The following is a 19,413-nucleotide window of genomic DNA, read 5'->3' on the forward strand; positions in this document are numbered from 1 at the left end:
AGACTGGCTAGGCCACTCCAGGACTTTCAAATGCTTTTTACGGAGCCACTCTTTTGTTGCCCGGGCGGTGTGTTTTGGATCATTATCATGTTGGAAGACCCAGCCTCGTTTCATCTTCAAAGTTCTCACTGATGGAAGGAGGTTTTGGCTCAAAATCTCACGATACATGGCCCCATTCATTCTGTCCTTAACACGGATCAGTCATCCTGTCCCCTTGGCAGAAAAACAGCCCCATAGCATGATGTTTCCACCCCCATGCTTCACAGTAGGTATGGTGTTCTTGGGATGCAACTCAGTATTCTTCGTCCTCCAAACACGACGAGTTGAGTTTATACCAAAAAGTTCTACTTTGGTTTCATCTGACCACATGACATTCTCCCAATCCTCTGCTGTATCATCCATCATCCATGAGGTGCTTTCGTGATATTTAATGGATCGGATTACATTTTTTATTTTTCTCCGATATCCGATCCAGTAATTTAGGTCAGTATCGGACCGATACCGATACGTAATATCGGATCGGTCCATCTCTAGTTTATACCAAAAAGTTCTACTTTGGTTTCATCTGACCACATGACATTCTCCCAATCCTCTGCTGTATCATCCATGTGCTCTCTGGCAAACTTCAGACGGGCCTGGACATGCACTGGCTTCAGCAGCGGAACACGTCTGGCACTGCGGGATTTGATTCCCTGCCGTTGTAGTGTGTTACTGATGGTGACCTTTGTTACTTTGGTCCCAGCTCTCTGCAGGTCATTCACCAGGTCCCCCCGTGTGGTTCTGGGATCTTTGCTCACCGTTCTCATGATCGTTTTGACCCCACGGGATGAGATCTTGCGTGGAGCCCCAGATCGAGGGAGATTATCAGTGGTCTTGTATGTCTTCCATTTTCTGATGATTGCTCCCACAGTTGATTTTTTCACACCAAGCTGCTTGCCTATTGTAGATTCACTCTTCCCAGTCTGGTGCAGGTCTACAATACTTTTCCTGGTGTCCTTCGAAAGCTCTTTGGTCTTGGCCATGGCGGAGTTTGGAGTCTGACTGTTTGAGGCTGTGGACAGGTGTCTTTTATACAGATGATGAGTTCAAACAGGTGCCATTCATACAGGTAACGAGTGGGGGACAGAAAAGCTTCTTACAGAAGACGTTACAGGTCTGTGAGAGCCAGAGATTTTCCTTGTTTGAGGTGACCAAATACTTATTTTCCACTCTAATTTACGAATAAATTCTTTACAAATCCTACCATGTGGATTCATGGATTTTTTTTTCACATTCTGTCTCTCACAGTTGAAGTGTACCTCTGGTGCAAATTACTGACCTCTGTCATCATTTTAAGTGGGGGAACTTGCACAATCGGTGGCTGACTAAATACTTTTTTGCCCCACTGTATGTGTGAATTTCAGCACCATTTACGAAGCCTCGACCTATATAATATTAATTTTATTATTGAACAACAACCATGTTCTCAATGAACCCAAAAAACTCATTAATATCAAAGCTGAATGTTTTTGGAAGTAGTTTTTAGTTTGTTTTTAGTTTTAGCTATTTTAGGGGGATATCTGTGTGTGCAGGTGACTATTACTGTGCATAATTATTAGGCAACTTAACAAAAAACAAATATATACCCATTTCAATTATTTATTTTTACCAGTGAAGCCAATATAACATCTCCACATTCACAAATATACATTTCTGACATTCAAAAACAAAACAAAAACAAATCAGCGACCAATATAGCCACCTTTCTTTGCAAGGACACTCAAAAGCCTGCCATCCATGGATTCTGTCAGTGTTTTGATCTGTTCACCATCAACATTGCGTGCAGCAGCAACCACAGCCTTCCAGACACTGTTCAGAGAGGTGTACTGTTTTCCCTCCTTGTAAATCTCACATTTGATGATGGACCACAGGCTCTCAATGGGGTTCAGATCAGGTGAACAAGGAGGCCATGTCATTAGCTTTTCTTCTTTTATACCCTTTCTTGCCAGCCACGCTGTGGAGTACTTGGACGCGTGTGATGGAGCATTGTCCTGCATGAAAATCATGTTTTTCTTGAAGGATGCAGACTTCTTCCTGTACCACTGCTTGAAGAAGGTGTCTTCCAGAAACTGGCAGTAGGACTGGGAGTTGAGCTTGACTCCATCCTCAACCCGAAAAGGCCCCACAAGCTCATCTTTTATGATACCTGCCCAAACCAGTACTTCACCTCCACCTTGCTGGCGTCTGAGTCGGACTGGAGCTCTCTGCCCTTTACCAATCCAGCCACAGGCCCATCCATCTGGCCCATCAAGACTCACTCTCATTTCATCAGTCCATAAAACCTTAGAAAAATCAGTCTTGAGATATTTCTTGGCCCAGTCTTGACGCTTCAGCTTGTGTGTCTTGTTCAGTGGTGGTCGTCTTTCAGCCTTTCTTACCTTGGCCATGTCTCTGAGTATTGCACACCTTGTGCTTTTGGGCACTCCAGTGATGTTGCAGCTCTGAAATATGGCCAAACTGGTGGCAAGTGGCATCTTGGCAGCTGCACGCTTGACTTTTCTCAGTTCATGGGCAGTTATTTTGCGCCTTGGTTTTTCCACACGCTTCTTGCGACCCTGTTGACTATTTTGAATGAAACGCTTGATTGTTCGATGATCACGCTTCAGAAGCTTTGCAATTTTGAGACTGCTGCATCCCTCTGCAAGATATCTCACTATTTTTGACTTTTCTGAGCCTGTCAAGTCCTTCTTTTGACCCATTTTGCCAAAGGAAAGGACGTTGCCTAATAATTATGCACAACTGATATAGGGTGTTGATGTCATTAGACCACACCCCTTCTCATTACAGAGATGCACATCACCTAATATGCTTAATTGGTAGTAGGCTTTCGAGCCTATACAGCTTGGAGTCAGACAACATGCATGAAGAGGATGATGTGGACAAAATACTCATTTGCCTAATAATTCTGCACTCCCTGTATTTTCCTTATTTACTGTTTTACTTTGAAACAAATGTCTGTTTCTGACCTGCATGAGTTTTAATTCCTGCATCTGTTTTCCCCTGATTTGAACATTGTTTTCATCTGTGTTGTTACTGTAGGTGTCTCGTTTCTCCCCTGTTTGTCACTCCCTGTTTATCACTAAAGATGCCCTCCAATGAGATGACAGTGGCTGTGTCCCAATTAAGAGACTGCACGCTTGATGTATGCATTTTGAGTGCGATTACGTCACCGCCACGCGACGACGGCTGTCCCAATTCGAAGTGTACTTCAAATGCATTCTCTAGGGGGGCCGAGCAAGATGGCAGCGTGAAGAGCAGTATTTTTTCGAGCTCTCAGCACTAGAAAGATATAAAGCAGTTTTATAGCACCTACAGGGAGTGCAGAATTATTAGGCAAATGAGTATTTTGTCCACATCATCCTCTTCATGCATGTTGTCTGACTCCAAGCTGTATAGGCTCAAAAGCCTACTACCAATTAAGCATATTAGGTGATGTGCATCTCTGTAATGAGAAGGGGTGTGGTCTAATGACATCAACACCCTATATCAGTTGTGCATAATTATTAGGCAACGTCCTTTCCTTTGGCAAAATGGGTCAAAAGAAGGACTTGACAGGCTCAGAAAAGTCAAAAATAGTGAGATATCTTGCAGAGGGATGCAGCAGTCTCAAAATTGCAAAGCTTCTGAAGCGTGATCATCGAACAATCAAGCGTTTCATTCAAAATAGTCAACAGGGTCGCAAGAAGCATGTGGAAAAACCAAGGCGCAAAATAACTGCCCATGAACTGAGAAAAGTCAAGCGTGCAGCTGCCAAGATGCCACTTGCCACCAGTTTGGCCATATTTCAGAGCTGCAACATCACTGGAGTGCCCAAAAGCACAAGGTGTGCAATACTCAGAGACATGGCCAAGGTAAGAAAGGCTGAAAGACGACCACCACTGAACAAGACACACAAGCTGAAGCGTCAAGACTGGGCCAAGAAATATCTCAAGACTGATTTTTCTAAGGTTTTATGGACTGATGAAATGAGAGTGAGTCTTGATGGGCCAGATGGATGGGCCCGTGGCTGGATTGGGAAAGGGCAGAGAGCTCCAGTCCCACTGGTACAGGAAGAAGTCTGCATCCTTCAAGAAAAACATGATTTTCATGCAGGACAATGCTCCATCACACGCGTCCAAGTACTCCACAGCGTGGCTGGCAAGAAAGGGTATAAAAGAAGAAAAACTAATGACATGGCCACCTTGTTCACCTGATCTGAACCCCATTGAGAGCCTGTGGTCCATCATCAAATGTGAGATTTACAAGGAGGGAAAACAGTACACCTCTCTGAACAGTGTCTGGGAGGCTGTGGTTGCTGCTGCACGCAATGTTGATGGTGAACAGATCAAAACACTGACAGGATCCATGGATGGCAGGCTTTTGAGTGTCCTTGCAAAGAAAGGTGGCTATATTGGTCGCTGATTTGTTTTTGTTTTGTTTTTGAATGTCAGAAATGTATATTTGTGAATGTGGAGATGTTATATTGGCTTCACTGGTAAAAATAAATAATTGAAATGGGTATATATTTGTTTTTTGTTAAGTTGCCTAATAATTATGCACAGTAATAGTCACCTGCACACACAGATATCCCCCTAAAATAGCTAAAACTAAAAACAAACTAAAAACTACTTCCAAAAACATTCAGCTTTGATATTAATGAGTTTTTTGGGTTCATTGAGAACATGGTTGTTGTTCAATAATAAAATTATTCCTCAAAAATACAACTTGCCTAATAATTCTGCACTCCCTGTAATGAACACAGACATGACTATAAACACTCAACTACAAAGAAATATGAATCAGGGAGGAACTGAGAAACCCTGCAGGAAGTAAAACCAGACTTGAGTCTTGAAACAAATATAAGGATCACAAACTGACAGTTACCACCAGAACAACCATAAAGTCAAAACAGAAACACTCAATAAAACTAATAATAATGATAATAAAAACAATATCACAAGAAAAAAGAACAAAAACAAAAATTCAAACAGTAGAATAAAAATCAAACAGAAACCCAAAACTTAACCACTTATATATGGACAAAAAAACAAAAAATTATATATAGGCCTTTTAGGATAAAACTGAAATACAGAAGTACAATTATTGTAATCAAAGAAAAAACTGCAAAACATTGATGAATAGATCATCTTTCTGAATCAGTTGTTTTCCGAAACTTTTTCACAGATCCATTGATGAGAAGATGAACATGGACGATCAAACCATGTGTTTTTTTCAATTTCGACAGAAACACAGTCCTCATGTCCACCATTATTAGGCTCACCTCTTGCCCAGTACCTACCAGGTCAACGACAGCAACATTATCTTATTATTATTAAGAATTATACAGTGTATATATATTATACACTGTACATTAAGATCACCAAATTTCAAATAACAATAACATTTTTCTTTTCAGGTGGTTTTTAAACAGGCTTGCATAAAGTGTGCAGATGGCAAAACACACCAGCTCTGAACACAAGAATTGTTGTTGTTTTGACTGATATAATAACTTCTTTTGCTCCCACTTGGCCAAAACAAGTCATTAGCACACATCTTTACGCTATTAGCAGTCAACCACCGACATGTAAGCCTTTGTGTTTATATCTGCATGCATCTGTGGGTTTAACAAATTTCCTATGTAAAGGAATAAACTGAACCAAAGTGAAGACTTACGTCAGAATCTGTGGAGTCCCATCTACCCATTTCCATGATCCCTCCTGCTCTTCGTCATTTAAACCAATCCAAACTTCTGCTGTGGTGACCGTAGAGAGGAATTTCTGTTTAATATGAAGAAAAATCTTTTTATTTTACTTTAAAACCACATTTTTAGCCTATGCCAGGGGTCGGCAACCTGCATGCGGCTCTTTAGTCCTTATAGTGCGGCTCCAGGTGGTTTGGAAAAATAAATTAAAAGTATTTAGGTGAAGTGTATTTTATTTATGTTAGTTCTTTTTTTTAACTTGTAGTTCTAAATTGGAAATTACTGTGATATTGAAATATAAATATAAAATTATATTCTATTATTTTTTTCATCGCTCAAAATAAGCGTCACACTAGCGGAAGCCAGTATACCCGCCGAAACGCTATGCATTTATCGAGACTTTGGATCCACATTATGTCAGCAGCTATTCTCCACCGTGAACTATGTTAAAAACAAACACCGCTCACACCTCACAGATGACAGCTTACAGTCCTGCGTGAAGATGAAAGTGACTTCGTACAACCCTGATCTGCAGACGCTGTGCGCAGAGGTTCAGGAGCAGAAGTCCCATTGTAAACATACCAGGGCAGACCCGACGATGTTTGTACAAACACGCTTTTCAGCATGTCTTTATTGACCACTTTTTACACATGGTTGCTGTACGCATAAGCATAGCATAGCATGTGCTACCTATGCTGTAAGATAGCACATGTTACAGCATAGATAGCACAGACGTCAGTGCAGTGTTGCCAACTTAGCGACTTTGTCACTATATTTAACGAGTTTTCAGACCCCATTAGCGACTTCTTTTCTAAAAAGCGACTAGCGACAAATCTGGCGACTTTTTCTGGTGTCATTGGAGACTTATTTATGACGACTTTTTGACGTGAAAGGGCACATCAAATGTGAAAGGGCACCTCACCCGTGCTAAAGCACTCACGGGCGGAGGATAGTGCCACCAGAGTGCCTATTTCGGGTCACTTTTGCCGGTCGAAGCCCGGATAAAGGAGCAGGGTTGGAATTGTGACATTAAAAAACAATAATTGCTAAAATAAATTTAATTTGTAGTTCTAAATAAATTCTAAATGGATTTAGGACGTTTTTTGCTCACTTTGTGTCTCTTCCATGATGTTATTTCTCTCTCCAACAGCTTAGGTTACAATTATATTAGCATGACCAATTATGCAAATTAGGTGATGATGTCATTTAGCGACTTCTAGCAACTTTTAGGACAGCCAATACCGATTTTCCTTACTGAGGAGTTGGCAGTGGCGGAGCGCGGGGGGGGCTTACTGGGCTTAAGCCCGGGTTGTTTTTTCAGAAGCCCGGGGTCTTTCAGAGTGTAATTTTTTCATAGTTAGGATGCCTGTGGCTGACAACTGTATAAAACCAAAACTACACACAATATTCGAAACACAATTCTGTGGGAATTTACGACTGTGCGTAAATCCCCCCTAATATTGGTATGATCCGAGCTCAGACACTAAGCGGGCGGGGCAGCTGCTGCCTGCGAGTGCGCCGTTAGAGAAACGCAGCCAGGCAGACAGAGGAGAACTGAAGTTCGACCAGGTACCAAAGCAAATCATTCGTACTGTACAAATAATGTAAATATAACGGTGTATCACAAAAGATTGATATCAAACTGATCACTTGACCCATATTACTTACTTGCTCTTGGAGTGAATCAACAAATGGTGAAATGAAAAGCCGAACAACAACAATGCTGTTTCTTTAGAGAGTCTTAGCTTACATGTGTGTTTATTTCATATTTTCAGTTGTTACCCTCCACGGCTAAATAAATCGGTTTCAGTAATGCACTGATATACAAGAATGGACATAAGGGGCTTCTTTCAAAGAAAAAACTCAGGTAGTATTTTATATCTTATGCTTTGTATGTTGTTCAGTATATTTCTATGCAAAACAAGAGGAACTTCAATACACAGCAATATATTCACAGTTGAAACCAGATATTTACATACACTTTATGGAAAACACAAGAACATTTTTTTTACTGTACAAAATCAATTTAGAGTAAACTTGTTTTGTTTTGGATAAATAAATATTGAAATATCTTTTGAATTAGTTAAATGTCAGAATAAAGAGAGACAGAGCCGTCTATTTTTATCACTTTCATCAAATTTAGGAGTACATGTACACTAAGTTTATTGTTAATTAATAAGAAAACTCCAGACGTTCCATTCTGAGCTGAAGAAGCTTCTGATAGGTTAGTAGAGTCCATGTGAGTAAATTGGTGGCACACCTGTGGATGATGTGTCTGTGAGCACAAGGAGGGAGAAAAAGGAGAGTGGAAAAGTACGCGTTGTAAGTTCCGTTGCAGCAGCCTTTCAACGCCTCTCTCTGTCTCTCGCAAGCAAAGTTGACCCAGACAACAAAGTAAAGCTAGTTTTTGGCTACGAGCCCGACACAAACCCGACAGATTAGCCAGAGGTCCCTTTATTACGGTTCGGAGCCGCGGACCTTCAGTAATAGTAATAAATCACACAGCAATAGTACATTCATGTAGTTGTAAAAAGCAAGATAATATATTAAGTAATCCAAAGTATTCAGAATACGTTACTCTCATTGAGTAACGTAACGGAATACGTTACAAAATACATTTTGGGGCATGTATTCTGTAATCTGTAGTGGAATATGTCAGGTTTATATTATTGGATTGTCATTTATGCTTAGAAGTATTTACTCATATATGCTTAGAGTTTTATAATCAATTGCATGTTGATAGAGGTCTGATCCTTAGCAGTCTGTAAAGACTCTGTGTGCCTTCCAGAGTGTTCTGGCATACACACTCACATCTTGGGGTCACGAGAAGAGGTCGTACCTTCTTTTATTGTTTTATGGTATAGCAAACACAAGTATATCTGTTTTAGTCTAAGTGCCTTTTGTTTAGATGAACTGCTGGACTTCCAGACCAGCAGGTTTAGGGAAGTCGTTTATGGGGTCACATCTTGACCACACACACACACACATCACATGTTCACTGTTGCAGACACACACGACACATGTTCACATGTGAGTGTCTTATCTGTCGCATGATTAATGAGATGTTTGTGTAGCCACTGAATGGCTGCGAGGGAAGGCTGGAGTTTGGAGTTGGCTTAGATCAGATAAGGTGCTTCTCCCCTTGTAGCAAGTTAAAGACAGAAAGCACTGTGGTCTTGCTTTTGTACACAAGTGACTGGTCTGTGAGTCAGCGGGGTTTAATTGTTAGACCCAACATGCAGTTTATTTTATCTAAGTTTCTTTTAAAAATCCAAAGCCAGCAATAATTAAAACTTTGAATTTTCTTTAATGCTTTGACACATTTTTGTGCAACACTGAAGATGCATTTCCTGACAGCTCACACAGCAAAACACTCACTCAAATCTCAATAGCAGTCATTCAAATCTGTAATTGATTTGTCATATGTTTTTTCAACAATCAGTATGTCATTGCCACCAAAATCTATTCATGCTGTCTAAACAAATGTAGTCAAAATGTTAATATATTTTGTCAGTGGACTCATACTTTTACTTAAACATAATTTTTACTAAAACACATAGAATATCAGAACTGGAACTGTGGAAACCAAACATAGTACAATAGTATTCTGTAAGTTACTGGACTTCCTGTTACTCCTGCCCCTTGCCTTGCAAATGCTCTCTCCTGCAATGTATGCTGTATCCACTGCATTTGTTGGCATCATGATGATGAGCCTTTATTTGTCACTACAATGTTACACATACATGTTACCTGCAGTGAAACAGGACTGCAGGCATCTTTACCATATCCTGTTTTCCTTATCCTTGCTACACTGCCACATTTCCTTATTCTTCTTCCGCTTCTTCTATTGACAGGTTGTTTCCCCCTATACAATTTCTGTCTAAACAGATTTCTTTGATACACTCTAGAACATTAAACATGTTTTAAAATGCTCATACACATCATACATAATGATTTTTTTTACTTTATTTTGAATGTGTTAACACTTAAAAAAGGCTGAAATAAAAGGCTATTTACATTAAAAATGGTAGTTTGAATTTATTTACAGCTCAATAACACATACATACATAAACACTGTACCTGTTCTTCAGGGCTGTTAATAACCACCAGATCTGCTCCTCTGTCTCTGCAGTCCATTCTGGCTGCATCCCAGGGAGCAGAGCGTTTAGAGATGAGATAGCAGCTATGGCTGAAGCTCCATCCTACACTGTAATCCCTAACAGTTGTTCTAGCTCATAACTAATAAGCTCATAACACTCAAATGTCGTTTTGTAGTTGAGCAAACTATAAAGTATTGAGCTCTGTTGGCTTTTATGCAGCTTTAATTGAATAGGGCTCAATATTTTTTAGCTAAATTTTTTGGAACGCTCAAAAAGTTTAAGAAGCATATATTAGTGACGTTCTGGTGGGTGGAGTCTTGTCGCTCCCTCAGGAAAGCTTAGTCAGCCATCTTGAATTTACCTTGATACGGGGAAGTTTTGGCCAGCCCGTGTGGATTAAGAGTCCCCAACTTCAACCCACCACGACCACCACCTTATTTTTTTTCATCAACTGCCCTAAATTTGGTAAGTCTAACGTGTTTTTGTTTTGTTTAAATTTAATTTCGATAAACATTCTTTTTTATTTTTTACTGGAAATATATTCGTACTTTGTGCACAGTGAATGTTTGTTATAAATGAATTCGAATCCAAGTAATTGTAATTTTAGAAGTTTTCTAATGTGACAAATACGTAATGTTATTTCAAATTAGAATGATGTAACGTTTTGGCGGTTTTCCGTGGGGGACAACATTTCCCATAATGCATTGTATTCTTGCCCGGGAAGTTGACGGTGGCAGTTCTAGCTCCATGCATTTGAACTTTCTACTAAAACTTTCCACTGGTTGTCGTATTCGCCGGTAATGTACGTGCGTATTGTGAGTATACTTATTTCAATAAGTGTCCGTGTTACACAGTCAGTAGTTTACGCTGTTGAGCTGTGTGTGTGTGCTAGCATGAAGCGAACAATAATAAACAACATGAGTGTGTTATCATGATGGTAATTAGACATGTTTGTATTTTTTCGTAGTCTCAAATGTGTGGTTGTGAGATAATCTCGAAATCCTTTTAACAGTTTAGAGGGGTATTCCACTAAGCGAGCTCTACAAGTCAAGCCTTGCGGAAAAATGCATCGCCTGATTCAGCCTAACATTATACACTGGTCGAACTCGGTGCTACGAACGAAGTTCAGCTAAATTGTTCGCGCTAATTCGACAAGGCTCAACCAGCCAGACTGAGGCGCCTCCTTGACACCTTTAAGCCAGACCCTATCGATCTTTGCTAGATAAATTGAAATGAAATGAAAATAAAGAGCCGCGTTCTGCTCCCAGGCTAAGAAAGAATCATTGATGCAGACTGTGCGGATCACAAATACTCCCTAACCTGTAAGGCTGGGGTGTCCAAACTTTTTTCACTGAGGGCTACTTACTAGAAATTAGGTAAATAACCTTAACTTTAGTGTATTAAAGTGTATTAAAGATCACAAAATCACTTAAAAGTGGTCGAATATGTTATATTGTTGAATATAATTAAAGACAAAACTGCTTTCATCACAGCTTTCCATAAATGGATCTTTATTGATTCATTCAGAAAAAGCTTTGGTAGCTTATTTTCAGAACAGCAGCCTCAGATTTCTTCTTAGACAGAAGATTTACAGCACAGAGAAAAAACAATAAAAGGGAAAATAGGACGGGTAAATTTCAAGTTTGTTATTTAAGTTATTAAGCTTAGCAACACACCTATCAACATTAGTTTGAAACGGTTAACATTAACAGACTGAACTGGACTTAATAACAGGAGTGCATATAATCTTAGTAAATTATTGTAGTGAGTATCAGCTGCGCTGGGTATGTAAATCGGGCCATCCAGCTGCGGTGCTGATTCGACGTCACTCGTGCCAAAAATCCGGACAAATGTCACTTGATCAAGGAGCAGATCTGCATCAGATGAGATCAGCTGACTACTTGTGTGTGTGTGCTGTGCAAAAAATGTTTTTGAACATTAATAAGTCGTCTTTGTGCACATATTGTTTACAGATATCAGACTGCAAAGAGCGCTACAGAGAGTCAACATTTCACCAGTTGTCAGTGGGTGAGTTTTATAATTTGTGTCCCAATTTAAATAAAAAATAAATACAAAGAAACTAGAGAATTTTGCCTTGAATTATTCAAAATTTTTAGATTTTTTTTGGGTTACCCTTCTAGATTGACAGGTTTAGCCCGTTACACAAAAAGTTTGGACACCCCTGATCTATAACAATGACAATCAGAACATGGCTATCCAACACTTTGTTTTTACTCTGCATTTGTGTAAATACTATTCTAATAGATATTGTGTGTTCATCTAGGAACAGCATGATGTAAATACAAGACGGGCCCTCGTCCTTCGTGCACTTCCTGTGTACCTGCGTGAAGATGCCTCCACGTTATTCAGGACTTGTGATGTAAGTGTACTGGCCTCAGCATCAACCATATGACATCGCTCAGAACTCAAGGAGAACCAGGGTGTATATCAGGAAGGATGTTCAACACAGTCCTCATCTGACTTGTTTTCTCCCATATATCAACTATTGTTGAATAAGATTGCAAGAAGATTGTTACGCATAAACCAGAAAACATGAAAATAGTTGAAAGATTATTATACAAAAAAAATCTGCAGATAAAAACTATCTCCCTTTTTAAAATTCAAGTGTTCTATTTTTTTGGAGGTGCCATGTTGTGGTCAGAGAAATGTTTGGTAAATAACAAAAACAAATATCTTGGCATATATTTATTATTGAAAACATTTATTTACACATATGTTTTGAAACCAAACCCAAATTAAGATTATTGTAATGCATCATGATGTATCGCAATATCAAATTAAATCGTTGACATTATAATCCTAAAAGAAACGTGCGACTTATGAAGATTCACACCTCTAATCAATAGCATGATTTGTGTCCTTGTGGGGCTGAACTCATTCTTGTATTATTTTTGTTTTGCAGTCAGCAGATGGTCCAGACCTCACTGACACTCCTGTGGCTCTGCTGACAGTTGTCACGGATGACACTACTGATTCGGCCCTCTTCAGTCCCGAAAGCATCTGCATTGTCGTTGAGGATGAAATACTTGTGAATGGTCCCACAAATCTGGCTGACTCATTTCTCCTGCTCTTTGGGTACATCTATGCATTAGACCTACAATACCCAAAGAAACTTGAGCTTACATTCACATTTATCCAGAAGGTTGTGATGTGCCTTGAGGACAACAAACCACTGAAAGGGCGTCTACTGATGCTGAAGAATGATTTGTTCAATGAGTGAATCACTCAGAATGGACTACTTGTTAAGCTGAGTATTGAGGAAGCTTTTTTGTTTGTTTTTTTCCTAATCATTTGCCTCTTCTACCTCACATTTAAGATGAATGACTGTTCAGTTCACTATTCATGTTTAATGTTCTGTTGCCTAATACGTAAATGCACTGCCTTGATGTTTGTTCCCTATAAGTACAGCAGTGGAAACCAGTACTGTTTTTTTTATGTATTTTTAAAAAAGAAAGTGAGCTGCAGCTGTCAAGGTACAGTAAGTGTTAAATGCATCAATGTTCTAATAGCTGCAATTGCTGTTAATACTGAAAATGTTATTGAATTTTAGAATTGAGATGGAGACCCTTGGAGTCTTTTTCTCTTGTTTTATTTATGAAGCACTTTTTTATGAGTGAGCTCTGTTGTTTGTGCCTTTTTAAAAGCACATTGTGTTTAATAAAAAGTTGTTAAATTGTTAGTGTTGTTACTTTCATGTTTTCTAACACTTTTAGCTGATTATAATTTACTGGGTAAACAGTTTAGAATTATTTGTAAGTGTATTTCCCACAGTATTTTAAAAAATATTGAAGATTTTAAGTGTTATTTCCCATATTATAAGTTAGAAAATATGAAAAAGTTTGAGTTTATTTCCCACATCGTATGAGTTGCAATATGTAAAATATTTTGAGTGTATTTCCCACCTTAATTAAGTTGAAAAAATTGAACATTTTGAGTTTATTACTCCCTAATTATAAGTTGAGGAATATCAACATTTATGAGTTAACATTGAGGTAATTTAAGGCAACTGCAACTATAATTTTTATTTTAGTTAAACTTAAAACTTTTAAAAACATCACTAAAAAATTGTTGTGTAATCTGTTACACAACAATTTTTGAGTTCTGTGAACTTATTAGGTTTTACAGTGTACAGGACATGTTTTATCTGGAAGAAATTACAAACAAATAACATTTCAGTTTATGAATGATCTTTTATGAACTGTATAACAATGAATTCTGTTTAATTAATTAAAATCCTCCAAAGACTTGATCACAAAGATCTAAACAGTCTATTTACTTGCGTGTCATTATTTATAATATAGTAAAAATAATAGAAAACTTTTAATAAATACAACAATTTAAACAATAAACACCACAATAAAAAACTGTCAGAAACCCCAAACTTAACCACCTTCTGAAGTCTCCACTAAGGTAAAATGAAAAAGCAAATGCAAATTTTTAGCCACAACAAAACACATAATTATGAAATAAAACAGATTCAAATCTAGAATTATAATCATAGATAAAACTGCAAAACATTTATGAATAAATGATCTTAAAGAAACTGTACTGTGGTTTGGTGTATTTTCGCAGATCCATTGATGAGAATATGAACAAGAATAATCATTCCAAAACCTTCCCCATTTATTGATATAAGCACAGTCTTCTTCTCCACCATCATCAGGTTGTGTTGTTGCCCAGTACCTAGCAGGTCAGTGACAACAACATTATTTTATTATTATTGAGGAAAAAATGAGTCTTTGGTGTTTGTGTGAGGAGTTTTGTCAAACAAATTTTCCATCAGCAGCTTTGAGTTTTTATAAACACACTGCACATTAAGATCACCAAATTACAGATAACAATGGAAATAATATATATTTTATTTTACTTTTTTTAGTACATGGTGTTTGTTAGACAGGACTATACAAAGTATAAAGACAAACACATAAGCCCAGATTACACAGACATCTTGACTGATATAATAACTACTGCCTTGGCTCAGTGTGGCAAAAATCAAGTCATTTGCATGCATCTTTAAGCTTTGGGAAGCCGTTTGGCTCAACCAATATGCAAACTGAACAATCTGCATTCATCTGTGGGTTTAACAAATTTTGGAAATATTTTGGAAATTTAATAAAAGTAATGAACTGAACCAAGTGAAGGCTTACATCAGAGTCAGTGGAGTCCCATCTACCCATTTCCATGTTCCCTCCTGTTCTTTGTCATTTAAACCAATCCAAACTTCTGTGGTGATCGTAGAGAGGAAGTTCTGTTTAATATGAAGAAAAATCTTTTTATTTTACTTTAAAACCACAATTTTAGTCTATGCAGTGTTAGAGAATTGTGGATCAATATGGTTGTCATTGTGCAAGATGATTAGATAATTAGCAAGAATGCTCACCTCTGTTTTACACACACACACACACACACACACACACACACACACACACACACACACACACACACACACACACACACACGTTCACACAAAAGTTTCTTTTGTGGTGATCATAGAGAGGAAGGTCTGTTTAATATGAAGAGAAAACATTTCAGTTTTAAACCACAAGTTTTTATTTGCATATTTTACATATAAACTATGAAATTATTTTTATGTCATAGTTCGCATGCGAGAAAAAAACATAATGCGAGCAAATGATGTAATTTCACAGGCGCAGTTAAATTCATTGCTTCTAAATTTAAAGAAACCCATGCGCTTAGAATGTGCATAAAGAAGCCATCGCACACCAAGATTGTCTGCTTTGCATACACTGCTATTTGTTTGTAATTTGAAAAATTGTTTGCCAAATAGTTATCAACAGTTATTCATTTCCTTTGTAGCAGTGGAAATACATATAACTATCACTGGATTACTTTACTGCTGAACAAATCTTTTAAACTGTCCCCTTAATCTGGTGTACAACATAGCTCTTGTGATTTAGAAAAATCACTGTAATAAGAAGAATGCATCATTCCTAAAAGGAAAAAAAAGAACAACATTAAAAAAAGGAAAAAGTGCATAAACTTATTATTATAAAATGTAAATGAATGTAAACTGTGCCTATGATGCTGCCTTTGAGTGCACTTTGATCAGTCAAACACAGCTGTACACATCTGGCTGCAGAGCTTCACTGACTGTGGGTTCAGGCGCCACTGTAATTCATCTAAATAATATTAAAGATTCTCTGAACAGTCAGTCTGTGGACAGGAGAGGAGGATGTTACAGGCTGTCTTTAGTAAGTAGCTCATTTGTCTGATCTGAACTAGTGTCTAATAAAACTTTTATCACTGTTGCTATAATGTTGTGTAAATCTAAAGGGTCTTATCAGAATCAGAATCAGAATACTTTATTGATCCCAGGGGGAAATTATTTTTTGTTACAGTGCTCCATTATAAACCAACATTAAGACAAGACAGACAATACACTAACTAAGAATAGTACAATATATACATATATATATACATATATATATATATATACATAAGTCACTCATAAATAAATAGCTGAACAAGAAACATGTGTAGTTGTAGCAGCAAACAGTGTGTTAAGTGGATGCGTTGTACAGGGAGATGGCCACAGGCAGGAATGATTTCCTGTGTCGTTCAGTGGTGCTTTTCGGTAATCTCAGTCTCTCACTGAACGAGCTCCTGTGACTGACCAGCATGTCATGGAGTGGGTGGGAGGTGTTATCCAACATTGTCTTTATCTTGGACAGCATCCGCCTCTCCGACACCACCTTGAGGGAGTCCAGCTCCATCCCCACAACATTGCTGGCCTTACGGATTAGTTTATTAATTCTGTTGGCATCTGCGACCCTCAGCCTGCTCCCCCAGCATGCAACAGCATATAGGATCGCACTGGCCACAACAGACTCATAGAAAATCCTCAGCATTTTCTGGCAGATGTTGAAGGACCTCAGTCGCCTCAAAAAATAGAGACGACTCTGGCCCTTCCTGTAAAGTGCTGTGGTGTTTTTAGCCCAGTCCAGTTTATTGTCAATGTGTACTCCAAGGTATTTATAGTCCTCCACAATGTCAACACTGACCCCCTGGATTGAAACAGGGGTCAAGTGTTTCCTGGTCTTCCTGAAGTCCACGATCAGTTCCTTGGTCTTTGCCACGTTGAGCTGCAGATGATTCTGCTCACACCACGTGACAAAGGAGTCGACCACAGCCCGGTACTCTGTCTCATCATCCCTGCTGATGCATCCAACCACCGCAGAGTCATCAGAAAACTTCTGAAGATGGCAGGTCTCTGTGCAGTGGCTGAAGTCTGTGGTGTAGAGGGTGAAGAGGAAGGGGGAGAGGACAGTCCCCTGTGGTGCCCCTGTGTTGCTGATCACCTTGTCAGACACACACTGTGGGAGACGTACATATTGTGGTCTTCCTGTCAGGTAATCAACAATCCAGGACACCAGAGAAGCATCCACCTGCATCGCTGCTAGCTTATCACCCAGGAGGGTCGGCCTGATGGTGTTGAAAGCACTGGAAAGGTCAAAAAACATGACCCTCACAGTGCTCGCCGGCTGGTCCAGATGGGTGTAGACATGATTGAGCAGGTAGATGATGGCGTCCTCAGTTCCGAGACGAGGCTGATAAGCGAACTGAAGGGGATCCAGATGTGGTCTTACTATGGGTCGCAGCTGGTCCAGGATGAGCCTTTCCAGGGTCTTCATGATGTGAGAGGTCAGTGCCACGGGCCTGTAATCCTGGGGGCCACTGGGACGTGGCGTCTTTGGTACAGGGACGAGGCATGATGTCTTCCACATCACCGGGACCACATCACAACATATAGCTACTAACTAATCTCACAATTTCTGTTATTAATCAATATTAATTGTGATTAATCGTAATTACTTGATTAATAGCCTGGCTCCAATTACGTTTTTTCAGCTTTATATTTTAAGGTTGTAACAGACATTTATGCAATACAATGAAGTAAATGCAGAATAAACACAGAGAATATATGCTGACATTCAAAGTGAATTTTAATAGTTTTCATCAATCTTTAACACAGTGAAAACTTAAAAAACCTTCAAGGTCATCAACAGTTACTGAACCCAGGCCAAAAGGTTAAAGTGAATACCATAACAGAATACCATAACAATAAAGGGTGCACAAAACTCAGTATTTAAAACAGAAAAAGACACAGCTGAAAACCCAGAATGTTGAACATTTTCACTTAAAAAGGAGCGATTTGGCTTAGTCCTTCTTTGCACTAAGCCAGTTCTGAGGCAGACTATTCTGTTTACATTATCTGATGACAAAGAAGCACGCTTCTTTTGAATGATGTGACCTGAGAGTGAGAATAAGCTCTCACAAGGCACTGTGGTTGCAGGGGTTGACAGGTACTTGTGTGCAATAGGTGCCAGCCTGGAATGTGCTCCTTCTCTCTTTAACCACCACTGTAGTGGACACTCTCCTACGTCAATTTTGGGCTCTGCTTTGTACAGATTCAGACAGCAGTCATTAGCGTCTTCCTCTGTATCTGAATCAGAAGAACCAAGCACACATGCTGGCAAGGTTCAAGTAGTTCTTCCAGCTTTTGCAGTCTGTGAAGCTCCTGGTCAGTCAACATGGTCACCTTGCTGTTTTGCTGAGCCAGGACGATGGTCAGCACAGATTTGTTTCTCTGGATCCGCTTGATCATCTCTAGGGTGAAGTTCCATCTTGTTGGAACGTCCTGAACAAGCGGTTCTGTTTGATGTCCATGTGCAGCTTGCTGTGCCTTTAATTCCTGAGCGTTTGCTGGACTATGCTTAAAATGTCCAACAATCTTGTGAAATTTGGCCAGAGCCCTTTCAAATGTGCTGTCATTAAGAGAAACTGTAACCATTCTTTTGCAGAATGTGGGCCATGCAGGGCTGTGTTCAAATGGAAGTAGTCTGGCGGCTGCAACCATGTTACGAGCACTGTCGGTGCCAAGCGTGGTTAGTCCTGATTGTCCCTGATTTTCCAACACTCAGAAAATGGTCAGCACACACCTCAGCATAATGCCTCTCTTCAGTTTTACTCACTGTTAGTGCAAACGATTGTAAAGTCCAATCGTAATCAATAAAATGTGCTGTGAGCCCCAAGTAATTATTGTTGTTCACCGAAGTCCAGTGGTCTCCAGTGCGAGCGACATTCCTTACTTGCACAAGCTTACTGGACTGCTGAGCCCTCTGGTCCTCATACAAAGCATGCAGTCTCGACACAGTGGTTCCTCTCAAGAGCGGATTGTAACATACATCTCCTGATGCAGCGCGAATGACTTCTCTCAGTCCATCATCTTCTACTATGCTAACTGGTCGGGAGTTTTTAGCTATCCAAATTTCCAAGGAATTGGTTAATTTTTCTCTACCATTTTTTGTTTTTCGTCCACGAGCACCATACTCCTGAAGCGTAGATTGGCGAGGTCCCGTAGAGGCGGATTCAGTTGGGTGTTTTGCTCTCAGGTGATACGCCAGTGATGAACTGCTTCTGTGGTACTTGAATTTAGCTTTGCAAACTGTCCACCTTACTCTCATTTTGTCCAACAAGCCATCAGGAAACTTCTTAAAGAGAAACTTTCCACCCAAAAGTCCGTCTTCCTCCATGCTCGCATGTGTTAGCTAT

At 39.3% G+C, this 19,413-nt stretch overlaps 2 protein-coding genes across 7 annotated transcripts in view; one reads left to right on the forward strand and one right to left on the reverse strand.

The window, feature by feature from the left end:
• Positions 1–19,413, reverse strand: part of LOC308409950 (CD209 antigen-like protein C) — a gene marked incomplete at both ends in the record, with an annotated part of 63,286 nt that overhangs the window by 15,634 nt on the left and 28,239 nt on the right. The window lies entirely within an intron of this gene.
• On the forward strand, positions 10,051–13,519 carry LOC308410624 (uncharacterized protein). 6 transcript variants are annotated; one of them, XR_013974211.1, is made up of 4 exons: positions 10,051–10,284; positions 11,793–11,843; positions 12,104–12,199; positions 12,743–13,519. XR_013974211.1 is itself a non-coding variant. In XM_080904107.1 (4 exons), exons 1-4 carry the CDS (start codon positions 10,620–10,622, stop codon positions 13,058–13,060), a joined length of 480 nt encoding a protein of 159 aa, XP_080760233.1. In that variant the 5' UTR covers positions 10,305–10,619; the 3' UTR covers positions 13,061–13,519. The 6 variants fall into 6 exon arrangements, 1 of the variants encoding a protein (XP_080760233.1); XR_013974212.1 differs by having other exon boundaries at positions 10,083–10,284; positions 11,793–11,847; XR_013974213.1 differs by lacking the exon at positions 10,051–10,284 and adding an exon at positions 10,304–10,621.

This window comes from Rhamphochromis sp. 'chilingali', assembly GCF_963969265.1.
Source record: "Rhamphochromis sp. 'chilingali' genome assembly, chromosome: 14".
NCBI lineage: Eukaryota > Metazoa > Chordata > Actinopteri > Cichliformes > Cichlidae > Rhamphochromis > Rhamphochromis sp. 'chilingali'.

What these genes read in the sequence shown, in the direction of transcription:
- LOC308410624 (XM_080904107.1), top strand. An exon ending in CAACATTTCACCAGTTGTCA is followed by an intron (nt 11,844 to 12,103) that starts GTGGGTGAGTTT and finishes GTGTTCATCTAG; the next exon opens with GAACAGCATGATGTAAATAC. An exon ending in CGTTATTCAGGACTTGTGAT is followed by an intron (nt 12,200 to 12,742) that starts GTAAGTGTACTG and finishes TTTGTTTTGCAG; the next exon opens with TCAGCAGATGGTCCAGACCT.